The sequence below is a fragment of the Carettochelys insculpta genome, chromosome 1 (genome assembly GCF_033958435.1).
Source record: "Carettochelys insculpta isolate YL-2023 chromosome 1, ASM3395843v1, whole genome shotgun sequence".
Taxonomy (NCBI): Eukaryota; Metazoa; Chordata; order Testudines; family Carettochelyidae; genus Carettochelys; species Carettochelys insculpta.
Window position 1 is genome coordinate 5,611,814 of NC_134137.1, and position 17,457 is coordinate 5,629,270.

The 17,457-nt window shown below is 50.6% G+C and overlaps 1 protein-coding gene and 1 long non-coding RNA gene across 2 annotated transcripts in view; one reads left to right on the forward strand and one right to left on the reverse strand.

The window, feature by feature from the left end:
• Window positions 1-4,233: 4,233 nt before the first annotated feature.
• The window catches only part of LOC142022812 (uncharacterized), a 45,810-nt gene continuing 32,586 nt past the window's right edge, over window positions 4,234-17,457 (forward strand). The window contains exons 1-2 of the long non-coding RNA XR_012648053.1: window positions 4,234-4,335; window positions 7,640-7,712. This is a non-coding gene — a long non-coding RNA (uncharacterized LOC142022812). The remainder of the gene's footprint in view (window positions 4,336-7,639; window positions 7,713-17,457) is intronic.
• Window positions 11,606-13,558, reverse strand: LOC142022686 (olfactory receptor 52B2-like). Its single transcript, XM_075012833.1, has one exon. It carries the CDS (start codon window positions 12,569-12,571, stop codon window positions 11,606-11,608), a length of 966 nt encoding a protein of 321 aa, XP_074868934.1. The 5' UTR covers window positions 12,572-13,558.

Below are 17,457 nucleotides of genomic sequence, written 5' to 3' on the forward strand. Positions count from 1 at the left end.
GCAGTCGGTCTGGAGCAGAACAGATGCAGTCGGTCTGGGGTAGAACGTGTCCGGCTGGTACCCTTTTGTGCTTGTACTTTGGGGGTGGGGGCTGGGCGCTGTGATTGGTCTTCCCAGGATTGATTTTGCTGTATGTGTGAAGACGCGGCAGAATCGATCTCTCTGGGCTGGGCCGTCGACCCAGGATCTCTGGGCTGGTGCATGGAGTGAGGGACATGGGTGTGAGCTTGAAGGTCCCTGACCGACGCCAGGGAACAAAGTCAATCCTGATACGTCAGTTCTAGCTACGCTGCTGGCAGGGCTAGAGTTGCGCACTGGGTTCGACTTTCATCCCTAGTGTAGCCCAGGCCCGAGACGCGATCGAGGCCAGCGTGGAGACAGTGGGTCGGTGGCTTGTTGCACTATTCGGGCCCCACTCTTTTTGGGCCACTTCGCCTTGAGTCTCCCCCAGCAGCCTGGGCCAGCCGCTGAGTCCTTTGCATCTTGCATGCGGCGGGGATGCTGTCAGCCCTGCGGCGGAGCACTGGTGGCTATAAAGCTGGTCTCTCTCCCCAGCAGGATATTGCCCCATTCCCCTTTGTCTGCCTTCACTTCTGTCACCTCTCAAGTGCCCTAAGCGACCCTGGGGGAAGCAGGACCCCTCTCCGGGCTTACCCCTGCATAGCTGTGCCAGCAAACCCTGCGTAACTTGCTCCTGAGCCCACTGGGCAGGCATGGAGCTAGGACGCTCTTAAGAGCAGAATCCAGCCCCCGGGCACCAGCTAAAGCTGTGCTACCAGCACTGTCTTCAGTGGGGGACCAGCGCGCCGGGTGCTTCTGTGAAAGGCAGCAGGGAGCAGCTGGTCGGTGGGGGACATCGGGGTGGACTAGGGAGCGTGTGGGCTCATGCAACACTTCCTGACCATGTTCACAGGAGTGCTCATTCTGCTGACAGGCCATAGAAAAGGCCCCTCTGCCCCAGTTTCTGGGCCCCGAGGGGGCAAGGCCTGGTCTCCTCACATACCAGGCCAGCTGTTCTTGGTATTTCTCCTTGTGATGCCAAGGCCCCCTGATGTGCTGGCTCCCCAGCCTGGTAACCCTTCCCAGTCTGACCCCAATACTTCTGGGGACAAGGGGCCTTGAGCTACAAGGGGCCAAGACCAACCTGGCTGCCGAGAGACTCCTGTGAGACCCAGCCGTGTGCTCCCTGCTGGGGAGGGGCTGGGAAAACATCTGGCAGCCTGGTCCACCCTCGGGCATCCCCAAACAGTCCAGAATCCTAGTGGATGAATGGCCTTATGAAGACAATGACAAGAGCACTCATCCTCCTCATGGCACACTGGCTGGCTGGCGGTGGAGTGGCAGTCATCGGCTGCTGGCTGTGTAGCTGCTGATCAACAAGGTGCATGGAAGGAGCTGGCAGGTCCCAGCCCATCTCCTCGTGGGCCAGTATTTGCATGACAATACCACAGAGGGCAGCCCTGCCCTTAGCTCCCCCCACCTCATCCTGAGAGGAGACACGGACCGGGCCTTGCACCAGGGACCCTTCCTGGCCCCATTTCCTCCATTCCTGCTGCTTAAGGCTGGGTACGCGCTGCTGCGCGAGACAAGCTGCTGGATGAGCACATGGCGCGGTGGGTGGGAACGTGTGTGGTTCTGAGACGGGCGAAACGTTACATTCCAGTGCAGCTCCCTCCACAGCTCTCAGGCTTTGTGCTGCCTCTGATCCCTGCCTCTTTCCCCAGGGCGAAGGGGAAAAGGTTGAGTGGGACTCGTGGAGTCACAGGACGTGGAAGAGGAAGAGTCTCCAGCCAGCGTGTGGCCTGGTGAGCAATGGGAAATGAGGCTGCTGGGGAAGGAGAGGGCGGGTCCGCTCAGAGGCACTGACCCCAAGGTGGGTGGAATGCCTTCTTGCTCTGGGGACTTTGCAGCCGGTCTGCAGGGTGCTCATCCATCGCTAGACCCCTTGGGCAAAAAGTGCCTGTCCACTTCCTATGTGGATTCACTCCTGTACTTTCTCCAATGGGCCACCAGCTCATTAAGCTACCCTAATTATGCCAGGGGAAGCAATTCTTGTTGTCACCAGGAGGCAGCGCGGTCTAATGGTTGGAAAAGGAGCCAGGATTCCTGGGTTCTATGGCGTGACCTGTCTCATAGCGTGACAGGAGATGGGAAAAGTGAGATAATATCTGTTATTGGACCACTTTGTCTCTCTCTTATCCTGGGGCCAACATGGCTAAAAGGAGATTGGAAAGTGGCAACCATCAGCCATGTCTCTGTGTCACAGTTTCTCCATGCTATTGATACCCTGCTCACAGGGATATGGTGAGTATTAAATCCTATTTGTAATCATGGGATCACAGAAACGTTGGTCTGGAAAGAACCTTGAGAGGTCATCAAGTCCAGGCCCTTGCACAGAAGCAGGACAAAGTTACACATAGACCATCTCGATAGGCATTTGCCCAACCAGTGTCTAAAAGCTTCCAAAGATGGAGACTCCACAACTTCCCTTGGAGGCCTATTCCAGACCTTCACGGCCCTAGAGTTAGAGTGTTTCCTAATATCCAGCCTACGTCTCCCTTGCTGTAGATTGTCTGCTGCTTCTTGTCCTACCTTCAGGAACATGGTGAACAATTTGTCTGCGTCCTCACAGAACAGCCGTCATACGTCGGAAGACTCTTCGCCGGTCTCTTCTCATTCTTCTTTTTTTAAGACTAAACATGTCCAGTTTTTGAGACTTTCCTCCAAGATCAGGGCTTCTAAACCTTAGATTGTGTTTTCTGCTCTCCCCTCTACTCTCTTCACGTAGTGCCCCCATCTTTCCCCAACTGACTCCCAGAAACGGACACCGTGTTCCATCGGGCGCTTCACCAGTGCCACGTAGAGCTGGACAGTGTTTCCTGTGTCCTACGTACAATGCTTCCATCTACCTCACAGAATCATATGAGCTGTTTTTGCAGCTGCGTCGTATGGCTGACTCCTGTTCAGTTTGTGGTTCACTGTAGCCCTCAGATCCCTTTCAGCAGTATGATCACCTATCCGGCTACAGTAAAAGCACAGTTATCCAGAACTTGGATAACTGGTAAGATCAATCAACTGACACCTACTGCTGCAGAGCAGGGCTGATTGCTGCAAGACCAGGGCAGCCAGGTTCCCAGCCTTGGCCTGCAGCCATAGGCCCAGCTCTCCAGATGGTGCCGCCTCTCCAGCCAGCGCCAACACCAGCAGGGCTGGGGTCCAGCTGTCTAGGCAGTGGAAATTGCAGCAGAGCTGGTGAAGCAGGGCCTGTGGCCCCACTTCAGGATCTGGGACTTTTGACTACCCAGCAGCCCCGGTTCTCTGGCGGCGTCAGGGAGTGCATCCTGTGCTGTATTTCCCCTGTCTGTAGTCATGCGTTTAATAGCTCCTTACAAAGTGACGTACTTCGGCCTTGTCTTCCCGAACTTCGTTTTGTTAAACTCAGACCAATTCGCCAATGAGTCATAATCATTTTGAATTTTAATCCTGCCTTCTCAAGTGCTAGGAATGCCTCCCAGCCTGATGTCTTCTGCAAATTGTATAAGCATGTTCTCCATTGCATTGTCCAACTTGTTAATGAATAATACTGGGCTCGTGATTAACCCGTGCAGAGGCGTCCTCCCAGTCTGACAGCAAACCGTTGATTACTGTTCATTGGGTGTCGTTTTTCAAACGATCTTCTAGTGATTTCAGGTGGGCCACGTTTCCCTAGTTTGCATATGCGACTGTGATGAGGAACAGTGTGCAAAGTCGTCAAGGTGTATGTTGTCTACTGTTTCCCGCCCCACCCACTATTACCCATTATTGGTTTGTCTAAATTTGTTCTTGACAAATCCATGCCGACTAATTCTTAAAATCCCAAGGTGCTTACGCACCAGTGGTTTAACATTTGATCCAGTATCTTCCTACATATTAAAGTGAGGCTGACTGGTCCATAATTCCTGAGATCCTCTGATCCCCCTTTCTAAACATACGTAATTTTGATCTTTCTCCAGGCTTCTGGGACCTCACCCATGCTCCGTGGATTCTCAAAGATCATTGTTAATGGCTCCAAGGTTCCGCTAGTTACTCAACATCCTTAGGATGAATTTCAGCAAGCCCTGCTGACCTCAGTACTTCTAACTTACCTAAGTATTCTTTATTCCGTGTTTTGGGAATTTGGAAGTGGCAACTTTTGAGAATTCAGGGAAAAAGTGGATGTAATAATTATAACTTTTTCTGCTCTCCCTTACACAGGTCCTCCTGCTCCCCGACTGGACATCTCAATAAACGTTGAAAGGGAGGATGAGCCCCAGTTCATGAATCCTCCAGGCTTCATTGAGGGAGTTATTCCTCAGAGTGAGTAAACGAAACCACAGCCATCATAAAGGGTCTGGCAAGTTGCTGGAAATTGTCCCTGACTTTACCATTACACTATAAATTAATAATCATGTGCAAAAACTTACTGCTGCTTGGAAGTGTCAGAAACATCTTCCTCTCTTCCTGGGTATTTTTGTGTCAACGTATTTCCACCTTTCTTTTAGGGTTGGTCACAGCACAGTTTGTTGGGGGCAGGGGAGAATCTTCAAATATTGCACAAAGTTTCTCCTCTAAACATCTCAGCCAGCTCATCCAATGAGCCTGCACCAAATGAAGGACAAGCCTGGACCAGTCTTTCCTCTCAATGTCTGGAGCTGTTCTTGGGATGGTGAAGATGCTCAGAGATATGGGTGAAAGGCAGTTGCTTTATGCGAATTTCATTAAGCACCAGCCTGGTTTCCTGATGGCTCCCGATCTCTTTTCTCCCAAAGAGGGTGGTTGGGTATGGGAAGGGCACTTTTTGGGATGCACCCCTAGAATGAGAAGTGTCTCAAAAACGTCCCCTTCCCCAGCCCTTCACAGTCATGGGAAGGAAGGAAGGGGAGATCCACCTCTGCTCACCCTGCCAGCTCTCTCTCTCCCCCTACAGCAAAACCCTGATTTTATGAGCCTTGATTTCTAAGAATGGCTGGTTATGTGACCCATTTGTCTGCTGCTAAATGTGACGTCAGTTCTTCAGCCAGTGTTCAAACAGCTGGACGGTTTAGGGGTGGGGTGGGGGAGATCCGAGCAAGGTCTGGTGTCAAAGCAGAGGAGCACGTCTCCAAACAGAGAAAATCCAGGTGCACTGTGTACAGTTGCCGTTTGCTACATGCACTGCCATTGGGTGATTAACTCGTAAAGCTGTGCACTCTGCCCACTGTAAGTGTGATGTTCAGTCCTTGGTGGCCAATTTGTTCATAAAATTGAGGTCCTGCTGGCTTTGGCTGGGCAGCCTGAAGTCGCTGCTTCCTCCCAGGGGCTGCAGTTCTGAAATCCCAGACCTCTCTCTCTGGCTTGCTCAGGCAGCATCCTGAAGATGGCCCTCTGTCATCAGAAAATCCCAGGATCTGCTCCTGGTCCCAAGCTCAGGCGTGTTACAGAGTGAGGTTACAGCATCTGGGCCCCTGTGTGTAACCCCTTTCCTGGTCTGTGCCCCCAGAGACTAGCCTGAACACCCCAGCTCGCTCAGCAGCTGGGAATAGGCTTAAACAGCTGCTTTCAGGGCCTCTGTCCCCCTCCCAAGTGCATGAGGGCTCCCAGTCTCTCAGAGTGCCCTGCCATCAAGGCTGATGCCATGAGCAGCTTGGGGTGACTCCTTAGTCAGGGCACCAAGCCCCATGTGCTCAGCCAGACACTGGGGGTTTCAGACGGGGTGTGTGATAGACACCCCTCTAACCTACGATGCACGGAGCTGCCACCCCCAGCTCCCTCCAGTCTGGGGTCTGGCCTGCAGCTCCAGCTGCTCCCTGTCTATTCTCCAGAATGAAGGGGGCAGCCTGGGTGCCAGGCAGCTGGGGCAGCTGAACCCTGCAAGCTGATGGCCAGTCTGGTTTTCCTGGCTGTCTTGCCGGCTGGTCAGCCTGTGGGATTTTCCTAGTCGTGGCTGTTTCTCTTCTGTTTTGGGGGTATCCTGTAGCCAAATGTGACTTAATAAAGATGGAAAGACAGGAACACAGGGATGACGCAAACTCTGCACTGAGAGACGTCACCCGCAGTAACTCCACAGGTGAGGGAACAGTGTCCCGTTTCCTGGGTTACACCCACCATGCGTCATAAGCTCTGCATACAAAGGTCCCATTGCCTGAATCAATCAGGCATTTTCCCTCACTGCCCATAGCCTGCCAATGTGTGTTTGTTCTTTCAAGTGACCTGTCTCCTCCAGGATGTAACACTTCAGAAGTCTGGGTCAGATTCTACCCTGGTTTACGCCTCTGTCACCCTGCCCAAATTAATGAGATGTGAGCCGGAGAGGTCAGTAGTGGTGTCCCCCACGGGTCCATATTGGGAGCAGTCCTGTTCATCGTATTCATAGCTGATCTGGCGAAAGGGTTAAACAGAGAGGTGGCAAAGTTAGTAAATGATACAAAACTGCTCAGGATAGGTACGTCCCAAGGAGAGTGTGAAGAGCTTCTAAAGGAGTTAAGAAACTGAGGCACATAAATAGTCCCAACTATTTGCATAAAACGATGGGACGACTGCAACTCAAAAGATCTTGGAGTCATTGTCTGGTTGTTCCAGACCTAGAAAATGGTGTGGTCCCACCAGTGTGTGCTGGTTTCACATCTCCAGAACTGGTACTCCATGGTATACAATGCATCTGGGGCAGCCAGCAACAGTGCATTCCTGGCCTCCAGTGTCATTCAAATCACCGTCAACATCCACCTCATCCTCCCACTGACTGGGACTAACATACCACATGACACTCTGCTAAGTGGCCATAACACACTGCGCAATGGCTCTGAGCTATTCAGGATCCCTGCTAGTACAATGCGGCGGTGCAAGCTGGAAAAATAGCACAAAATTCCCTGGGCCATTTGTTTTCCAAAGTCAGAGGGATGGTGACTTTGCACTCTGGGATGATGACATCAGACACCCGTCAAGCACTTGCTGCACATTTTACCCATAACACACTGGCATTAAAACCCAGAATGCAACGGGACTGCAGGCACTGGGATAGGTGCCCACAATGCATTGCTGACACAGTCAAGCCTAGCCAAGGCAATGGAGACACACTGTGTCAACTTTCTCAACGTGTGTGGATGCTCATCTTTGACTTTATAAAATCTAGTGGTAAAAAGTCAACTTCAATAAATGTGACTTTATTCTGTACTGTAGACATAGCCTTAAAACACAATAGGAGATGGGCAGCCAACTGTGAAAGAATGCCTAGCCAGGAAAAGCAGGCGGATTCTGTTCCACATCTCAGAAGTTTAACGGGACGTGTTGTCCAACCATGTGGTCAATGGCAGAATGCCCCAAATAAGGATGGATAAGTGACCTGATCATGTGATTCTCCACATGGGCAAGGGTGTAAAGATGCCCCTGAGAGTCACCAGTTTGTCTTCGGTCTGCAATCTCGATCCTGTCTCCAAACTCCAGGCTGCTGTTTGCAGAACCATCTCTGCTGTGAACTGAGCCATTAGAAAGGCAGCATATTCTATCTGCTTTATGTCTGATGCATGCAATTTGAGCACTTAAACAATTTTCGTTCTTTCTTTCTTTCTTAAGCTATTCTTTCTTTTTATTTATAAATTTTTAGATTTTAGATTCTAAAGAATTGGCACAACATTTTGTTTTGCAGAAGATCTAAGTATAATATTGACCTGGGAATGAGGCAGGTCCCCTTGTGGGCTAGAAGAATCCAGGTGGATTTGGTGAGCTTGGTTTTCATCACTTCTCTTCTGCATAAGGAGACATACTGGTTGGGGCACCAGGCAGGCTAGAGCTCCTGAGGGGTTAGCGGTGTAGCTCTTTGCTGGCCAGGAAGGCAGCAGAGGTGCTCCTCTGCCATGTTACTGGAAGTGGCCCCAGTATTGCCCAGAGGTTGGGTTTGTTCCCCAAGGTGTCGTATCGACCTGGTGCAGTTTCCCCACAGGACTTGGTAGCTCATTGGAGCTGACGTTTGACCACGTGGCACAGTGCCAGGGGCTGGCATGAACTGCTGCCCTCACTGCCTCTCCCTTGGCACGGACTGTGCGTTGCTGATGTGAGTGGGGCCCCAGGTGACAGTTCAAGTGTTACTGCTCCATTGAACGCTGACCTCTAGGTGCAGCTGGCAGGGCGTGGTGGAGAGTTCCCAGAAGCGCTGTTTATAACTAGGCACCGCCTGTGCCCCACTCTGCCCTGTGGGTCGCAATTACCACCCCTTCAGCCAACAGGGACAACATCTGACGTAGGTCTGTTACACTCGACTCCATGGTTTGCAGAACTTTTCCGGCCCATTACTGCGAAAGGTTTTACCAGTTCTGACAATCGAGTGTCAATTTCCAGTGTTTTACCTGCTCCACAGGCAATTCCCCGGGTCCAGTTTTTACCATCACACTGTGTCACCCATTGACCACTTGACATGTGGGTCCTGCTACAGGCACAGCGGGTAGAGCTGCCTCCCCAAATCCCAGTGCTGGGTGGTGAGTTCTACCTCTCCCCAGTGGGAGTTGCACAAAGGGTGATTGTTTGGCTCCTTCCCTCTTGTGGCCACCACGGTGCACTGCTGACCTGCCGGCAGCGCCCAGTGGGGCCAACATGAACCTCATTTTTGTGCCCCTACAACAAACCCACAAGCACAGGCTGGAGATATTCTCCCTCCCTCATCCATGTGACTCCCATCTAGTTTGGGATGACGTTAAAATTGCCCTTAACCCGAGCGAGTAACACTTTACCGAGTCCTCCCATGGATACTGTTTTCATCCCTCCCCCTCCCACCTGACAGATCATTCCCCCATTTTCCTATTCCTACAGCCACTGCTGCCCTATTCATCCTGCCCCTTAGGTGTCCCTCAGGGCCAGTGCCCTCATCCCATTGCAGGTGGAGGGCTGGTGGTGTCACTGTTCTCTGCCCACCGGAGTTTATGGGCCGCACCAGAGAATGTCCTTTCAGTCCCTTGTTTCACTTCATGGAGGTGAGGTAGCTGAACACAGGAGGTTGTTTGGTTCATCTTGACTGGATTCTGGACACCACTCGAAGGCCTGACAGTCAGTAAAAGAGTTCTGGCCTCTTCCTGAGGCGCTGGAATGTATGTTACCGATCCCGCCTGCCTGCCCATTGACAGCCGAGGATGCCATGAGGATCGTGAGAATTAATCCTGCAAAGCCAATTGTGATTAGCAACACCAATAGCCTCATTCAAAGCCAGGGACATTTGAGCCGTGTCTACACGTGCACGCTACTTCGAAGTAGTGGCACTAACTTCGAAATAGCGCCCGTCACAGCTACACGTGTTGGGCGCTATTTCGATGTTAACATCGACGTTAGGCAGCGAGACGTCGAAGCTGCTAACCCCATGAGGGGATGGGAATAGCGCCCTACTTCGAAGTTGAACGTCAAAGTAGGGCACGTGTAGACGATCCACGTCCCGCAACATCGAAATAGTGGGGTCTGCAATGGTGGCCATCAGCTGAGGGGTTGAGAGATGCTCTCTCTCCAGCCCCTGCGGGGCTCTATGGTCACCGTGGGCAGCAGCCCTTAGCCCAGGGCTTCTGGTTGCTGCTGCTGCAGCTGGGGATCCATGCTGCAGGCACAGGGTCTGCAACCAGTTGTTGGCTCTGTGGATCTTGTGGTGTTTAGTGCAACTGTGTCTGGGAGGGGCCCTTTAAGGGAGCGGCTTGCTGTTGAGTCCGCCCTGTGACCCTGTCTGCAGCTGTGCCTGGCACCCTTCTTTCGATGTGTGCTACTTTGGCGTGTAGACGTTCCCTCGCAGCGCCTATTTCGATGTGGTGCTGCGCAACATCGATGTTGAACGTCGACATTGCCAGCCCTGGAGGACGTGTAGACATTATTCATCGAAATAGCCTATTTTGATGTCGCTACATTGAAATAAGCTACTTCGATGTAGGCTTCACGTGTAGACGTAGCTTTGGTCTTCCATTTTCTCTATCCTCCTTTTCACCTTCCCTCCCACTTGTACCTTTATATTTGTGTGCAATTCCCATTCCCACCCGGTGTGCTCTCTGCCCAGTACCAGCAGCTTGTCTTTAATTCCAAACTGGCATTTCCAAGCATATGTAGACTGTGCTTCTAACGCAGGAGATACCACATGCTCACCTGTGTTGCTGTGTGTGATAAACACCCTTGAACAATAGCCACCAAAATAACAGCAATAACACAGAACTCACAACACAATTTTTGTTGGAATAGTACAACCCCGCTGGTGCCAGTATGCCTCTGTTGAATGTCTGAAAAACAAAGAAACATTTCTCAGTCCCCGGTAGAGACATACTGGCTACGTCTACACGTGCCCCAAACTTCGAAATGGCCACGGAAATGGCCATTTCGAAGTTTACTAATGAAACACTGAAATGTATTTTCAGCGCTTCATTAGCATGCGGGCCGCCGCGGCGCTTCGAAATTGACGCGCCTTGCCGCCGCGCGGCGTGTCCAGACGGGGCTCCTTTTCGAAAGGACCCCTCCTCCTTTGAAGTCCCCTTATTCCCATGAGCAGATGGGAATAAGGGGACTTGGAAGTAGGCGGGGTCCTTTCGAAAAGGAGCCCCGTCTGGACGTGCCGCGCGGCGGCAAGGCGCATCAATTTCGAAGCGCCGCTGCCACCCGCATGCTAATGAAGCGCTGAAAATACATTTCAGCGCTTCATTAGTAAACTTCGAAATGGCCATTTGCGTGGCCATTTCGAAGTTTGGGGCACGTGTAGACAAGGCCACAATTGGTTAATGGTTCCCTTCCTGTCCCACATTTCCTTGCTCTTTGGAGTAAAGCAGAAGAATTACCTCTGTACTTTTCTTATTTGTGAGTTGAGCAGGTGGTGTACCACAGTTTCCACTTTTACACGTCAGGCCCTGTATGCACTCATTTCCCTGAGGTGATAAGATTTAACATTATTTCTTGGTAGGAGCCGAAGGGCAGCATTACTATGAGATATCATTTTAATTACAGGTTGAACCTCCCAAGTCTGGCATGCAAACGACCTGACGAGTGTCGAACGAGAAAATTTGCTGGACCGTTGGAGGTCAATATTGTCTTGCACATTACCAACACTTTCACTGCTTGCTGGGCTCTTAGAACGCATTTTGGGGGTAAATTACAGCTAAACAACAGCACAGAACACTGACAGCCAGGACAGGTGGCTGTAAAAAGCTATGCAACCGCAGGAAAGTTGGCCCCACCCTTGAAAAGTGGCCATCCTGCTAACTAAAATGATGCCAAATTGAGTGTGTTACCGGGTGAGAGAGCAGGACTCCAGTGGTTGAACCTGAACCATCTTTGGGGCAGTCTGATTACTCAAAGCCACGTTAAGGCCCAGAGTTTCTGGAATTGTTCTTTGGGCCCTTTCCCCTTTCCTAAGCTTCAGAGGCACATGATTTTAATGTTTGTACCCCTCCGGCAGTTCTCAGTTGTGTCTTCTGGAGCAGTGTCATTGGAGTCATGTCAGTCTCAGGACATCAGAGACTGACAGTGGAAGAGGAAATGACTTTCATTGGTGACAGAGGCAAGGTTTCAAGCTTACACTTTAGAAGCCCACAGTTACAAAACCCCTACAGTGCAAATGAACATCTGGCTTGAATTTTTAAGTGTCAAAATATTTTTGTTGCCTCCTTTAGCTCAGCAGGAAGCTTCTGACGCAGCATCGATAAAACACCTTGATCACCCTATTCAGGATCGCTTTTGTTGTCACCCCATAAATGATGGGGTTTAACATGGGAGGAAGGAGCAGATGGAGATGGGCCAGGAGGTTGAGAATATAGCCGGGCAGGATGTGTCCTAAACTGTATGCAAAAGAGGAGAAAAAGGATGGTGGGTAGAACATCAGTATGACAGAGATGTGGGAGCCGCAGGTGCGCAGAGCTTTGAACCGGGCGTTGCTGGATGGGAGCCGGAAGACGGCCCTGAGGATCAGCACATAAGACATAGCAATGAGCGCAGCATCCAACAGAAATACTAACATAGCCATGACGATGCCTAACACAGTGTTGGCTGTGGTGTTGTCGCAGGCCAGCCGGGCGATGCCATTGTGCTCACAGAAGGTGTGTGGCAGGAGGTTGGTCCTGCAGAACTTCAGTCTTTTGGCCAGCAAGACAACAGGGAAAACAACACAGAAACTTCTTGTGACAATGGCCAGCCCCATCTTCCCAATCACAGTCTTGGTTAGCACAGTGCTGTATCTCAGGGGGTTGCAGATGGCAACATACCGGTCAAATGCCATGGCCACCAGGATGGCCGACTCGGCAATAAAACTGAAATGGACGAAAAACAACTGGGTGAGGCAGGCAGCAAAAGAAATTTCCCCTGCTCTGAACCAGAATAGATCCAGTATCTTGGGCACCGTGGTGGTCGATAACAGTAGATCAGCTGTGGCCAGCATGGAGAGGAAAAGGTACATGGGCTCATGGAGGCTTTGTTCTGTCCCGATGATGAATAGGAGCAGAGAGTTGCCAAAAAGTCCTGCAATGTACATCACACAGAAGGGGATGGCCATCCAGATGTTCGACTCCTCCGTACCTTTGATGCCGGTCAGGATGAAGCTTACAGGGGCAAAATAGGTCTGATTGTCGGCTGGCATCATGTACCATCCCTTGGAGCTTTTTGTGACATTTCCAGGAGCTAACAGCAAAAGTGAAAATCAGTGAGAACTCAAGTGTCAGCTAGGACTGGAATGCATTTGGTGAGAGAATGAAGGCTGCCTCTGGGAGGCCACCTGGAAAATGAGATGCCACCGAACCCTCTGACCCACCAGCATGTCTCCCCCTTGTAGCCAGACATGAACCCCCCCTTTTGTCCTTTTCTTCTCGCTCCCCCATTGGGAGAGACGGAGAGAGAAACAAGCAGGGGAGACAGGTAGCCTTTGATGTTCTGGGAACGTAGGTGTGCTGTCTCGCCCAGCCTCTCTACCATACACAAAAACCAGACAGTGAATGGGCTAGCTAATGGCCACCCTTCTGGCTGATCTTGGTAATTGACGCGCTTTGATCACTTCCCCAGGAAGAACGGGGGACCCCCACCCATCACCTCTAAAGGTGCCCAATTGTCCACAATTCACAGGTGCAAATTGAGACTTACACCTTCCCTTGGAAACCTGGGGTTCAAAACATTCCTCCCAATTGGCCACTTGAGACCAGGAAGAAGCATACGTGACAAAAGGGGTATAAAGGGGCTTGGCAGACCACCCCCCCTTTGAGTTTTCAATCACCTACACCTGCTGGTCAGGTCTGGAATTAACTCCCGAGACTGGGGACGCCTGGTTCGTATCTATTTCTTCCCGAGGGATTGAGAGAAAGATTCTGGGTCACACTGGATCTATGAGGCAGGGGTAAGCATTACACCTGTATTGCACTTCTTTCCTATTGGAATTGAGGGACAGACTCTGGTTCCACCAGGTCTGAGAGGCAGGTGTGAAAATCACACCTGCAACTTGCCTTTCTTGTGTACACATTAATTGTATTAGTTTAAGCTAGCCAGTTTGTTTAAAACTTTTCTTAAGTTAAATTGTGTTGTTTCCCCTTTTAAAAACCACGAGTACTAACTTGTACTTTAATCATTTGTCTTAGTTAAATTGTTTCTATCTTTGTATAAATAAAAAGTAACTGTTCAAGCCTCTCTAAGTGTAATTTTCCTCTTGCTGCTGTACCCGAACTAAACACAAACCAAAGAACTCAGCCTGCCCTGGCTGCTTAGCGTAGCTGCTGGTGTGGCATCACCCCCTTAGCCCCACTGGACCCTTAGCTGGCACCTGGGCGTAGGCTCACACCCCTCACCCTGTGTTTCTGGAACAAGGTAGAGACATGCTCCTGGTCTTACTAATTCACCAGCATTTACACAGGTACAGACACAACTTTTTACCTTTATATGAGCCCCTGGAGACCGCAGCCAAATTAATTCCAAGCTTCCCAGGCTCACAACCCTGCTGGAGGATAAACCAAAAATGTTACCGCCTTATGTGCCACTGAGAACCATGCAGCATCGGGCCACAGAATTCCCTCCCTCCCTGCCTTTGGAGAGGAGTATACAGTGACTTTGCCCCTTGAGCTATGATTTTCCCTTGTGCTCCAATGCAACCCAGTCATTGAGAGAAAGCAAAAACAAGTACACAAACTAGAAAACATAGATTTTCAATGATCATAAGTGAGAGGAAATAGATCAAAACAGAAAACTTAGCAAGGAAATTCTCACTCTGGCTAATGGTACAAGCCGTCCTGGTGATTTTCAAGACACAAGCTGCACTTTCTTTATGTCTTGGAATCCCCATGGTTTTCATGCAGAGGCTAGAAATTGCTTTAGCCTTGATCAAGCACTTACCCACCAGTTTGGTCTTTGACCCTCTGTTGTTTGCAGCAGTCTTTTTGTCTGGGGGGCCATGAAAAATATAAGATGAAGGCTCTCCATGTCTTAAAGAGCTTTAGCGTATGGCAGGATCCACATTTCAAAGTTCCACTGGGAGTTGATCATTCTCAGGGAGGCTCACCAGGTGGAAGATAAATTTCTCCCAAAGCCTTTTGTTTCTTTGTCTTGTACAGAACCATGCTAACCAGCTGTCCAGACTGAAACATTTTGCCTAGTGGGCATTGCATAGGGGTAACCAGAATCAAATTACACATACAACTTTAGTTCCAAAAATGGTGCATGGATACAAAGAGGATAATCTTGTTCAGCAAAACAAAACTTCTCCAGTGACACCTCACATGAATCATCCTCTAAAACCTGAATTATAACTTTATCATAATCATATGATAATAATATCACAGTGAAGAAGATGAAGTGCAGCATAAAAGACTACATCATAGCTACCATAAAACACTTCCTTGTGTGCCAGCTGCCTGTCAGGTTGGACCATAAATCCAGATGATGGTCGGATGGTTCTGGCCCTGGTTCAGCAGGACGTGCACCTCCTCTTGTTCATCTCCACAGAAGAATGGCACCTCCACATTTGCTACAGCTGTTTTCTGGGCTCACATGGCGAGCATGAAGGGTGTTAAAAAGGCCATATGACTGATTCTTCTATCCCTTACCCTGGTTTCACAGTCACTCCTGTGGAGTCACTTTCAGTTCATCATGGCATGAGAGCAAGACATGCTTCATTCTTTGGCAAGATATCTCCTCCTGGTTCCTTCAGGCTCTGAGGCCTTGACCTGACCAAAGCACAAGCACACAAGTAAAATCGAGTCAACTCCCACTGATGGAAAGGTGTAATTTTTTAAGGATTGGATCCAAAATATTCAGGCCAATCTCAAGAGATGTGCAGTCTACACTGCAGTCTGTAGGGTAACTACATTGCTCAGGCATGTTGAAAATTCAGCCCTATGAGTGACCATGTTACACTGATCTAACATGAAATGCAGCCAGTTAGGAACTGCATTAAGTGGCAAACCAAGGACAGGAAACAGAAGACGTTTGTTTGGGAATTTACCCAGGGGCAGTCCCCAGAGAGTTTCTGTGACTTTCAGGCTTATGTGCGCATTAAATGTACCTGCAGATACTCCTTCAAAGTGGACAATGTGGCTAATGAGCGATCAGTTCTTGTTACTTGCAAAGTATTCACCTTGTTTGTCTTTCTCCCAGAGGAAAGGAACAACTTTATGTGTACAAAGTGCAAGCTGGCCTCCATACTGCAGGAGGAGGTTGAAAGACTAGAGCGCCAAGTCACTACCTTGCATTGCATCCAGGAAAATTAAGATTTTCTGGAGAGAAGTCAGCCTTTGACACTGCAGGCGTAGCATGCTGAAGCATAAGAGAGCAGTGCAGAACACGGAGGAAACTTGGGAGCATGTGTTCTCCAGGAGGAAAAAAAAGGAGAGAACTCTGGTAATCCCTGGTGCATATAGAGGTCAGAAACCATTTTCAGGTTCTCTGCACAGGTCCAGCAACCACTGTGTTTCAAAAAGAGAATCCTCCTCACTGCTACAAGCTGGAGACCAACTGGTCAAGCAGAAGATCTTCAGAAAAAGACCTGGGGAGTGCTGTGGATGAGAAGCTCGATATGAGTGTGACTTGTTTCCAAGAAGGCAAATGACATGTTGGACTGCATTAGCAGGAACTTTGCCAGCAGAACAAGGGAAGTGATTATTCCCCTTTGTTTGGCACTAGTGAGGCCACATCTGGAGTACTGTGCACAGGGGGTTGGACTAGATGACCTCCTGAGTTGTCTTCCAGCCCTAATCATCCATGGTGCTAAGATTCAGGAGCAATTCTGGCTAGTTCTCTGAAAGTATCCGCTCCCGAGTTCTTTTCCAACCACCGTCTCTGATTCAATGATGCTAGGGGAATGCACTGTGTTGCCAACCGGGAGGAGAGGAGAGGAGAGGAGGGGAAAGGAGACCTCTCTCCTGTTGCCGTGGAGCTCTTCGTTCAGGCAGAGCAGCAGTGCAGCTGCTTGGAGGCAGTGCATGAAGCCAAGAGGTGCCTGAAGCCCTTATACTGAGAATTGCTGCAGCAGGAGATGAAAGGTGTCCAGATGTCCCATTTTTAAAGGTACAGTCCCACATTTACATCCTTCTGTTGGTGTTCTGCCCCACCTCTGAGCCCCTCCCACCCAGTCACCTCCATGCTGGGCACACAGCACAATTCATCCCCACACACACAGCAAAAAGGAGGGGGAACACTCCGCCCAGTGCTCTCTGCACCTCCCAGCCCCCACCTGGGTGCTGCCACCAGAGACCCTGGGTGTGCTCCTAGCACAGACCCCTCCCCTGCTCAGCCACCTCCCTGGCCAGGTTTGCTGCAGCCCCTGTGCTCAGCTACCCTGAGCCCTGATGTGAAATGCATCCCTACGGCTTAACCCCTTCCTGCCTGCACTCCAGTGGGCTGCCCGGAGCAGCTGGGTTATGTTGGTGGCCAGCAATCGGCTGCAGGTGTTGGCTGCATTTGGGTGCTGTGTGATCAGGCAGGGACGAGCTGTCCCAGGCACAGTGGGGTGTGGGAATGAGAAGAGATGAGCTGTGGGGAGACGTGAGAGAAATCGTCCCTTTCCCCACTTCTCCCACCCATGGCTGGAGGCAGCTCCTGCCCTGTTAGTCCCACGCAGTGTGAAAATGCTGCTGCTGGCCCCATTCCGGTGTGAATCCTGCCAGAAATCTGGGGACGTGCGACCTGCTCACATCCAGGATCCCTTCCCCTCGCCAGGTTACCTCAGGAGCATTCAGCACCAGTACAGGAGAGCTGGGGCCAGCCAGGCACTGAGGGTGGATAGCACCAGGCAGGGATAGAGGGTGAGAGAGGTGTGTTACCTCTGCCCATTGCAGGGCTGAAGCCTTGAAGACTGGAAGGTAAATAAAGAGAATACAGCTGCCCAGGTAACTTTACAGCTGTGCTGTATTCAGCCTGGGGAAATACAGTTGCACAAAACAGGCAGACCATGGATATCAATGGAGGCCTGAGAATCAGCCGCCCCTGCTTGAAACCGTCTGATCTCTGCCAAGTGGATTGGGTCTGGCCCCAAGCCCCTCACTGACTTTAATG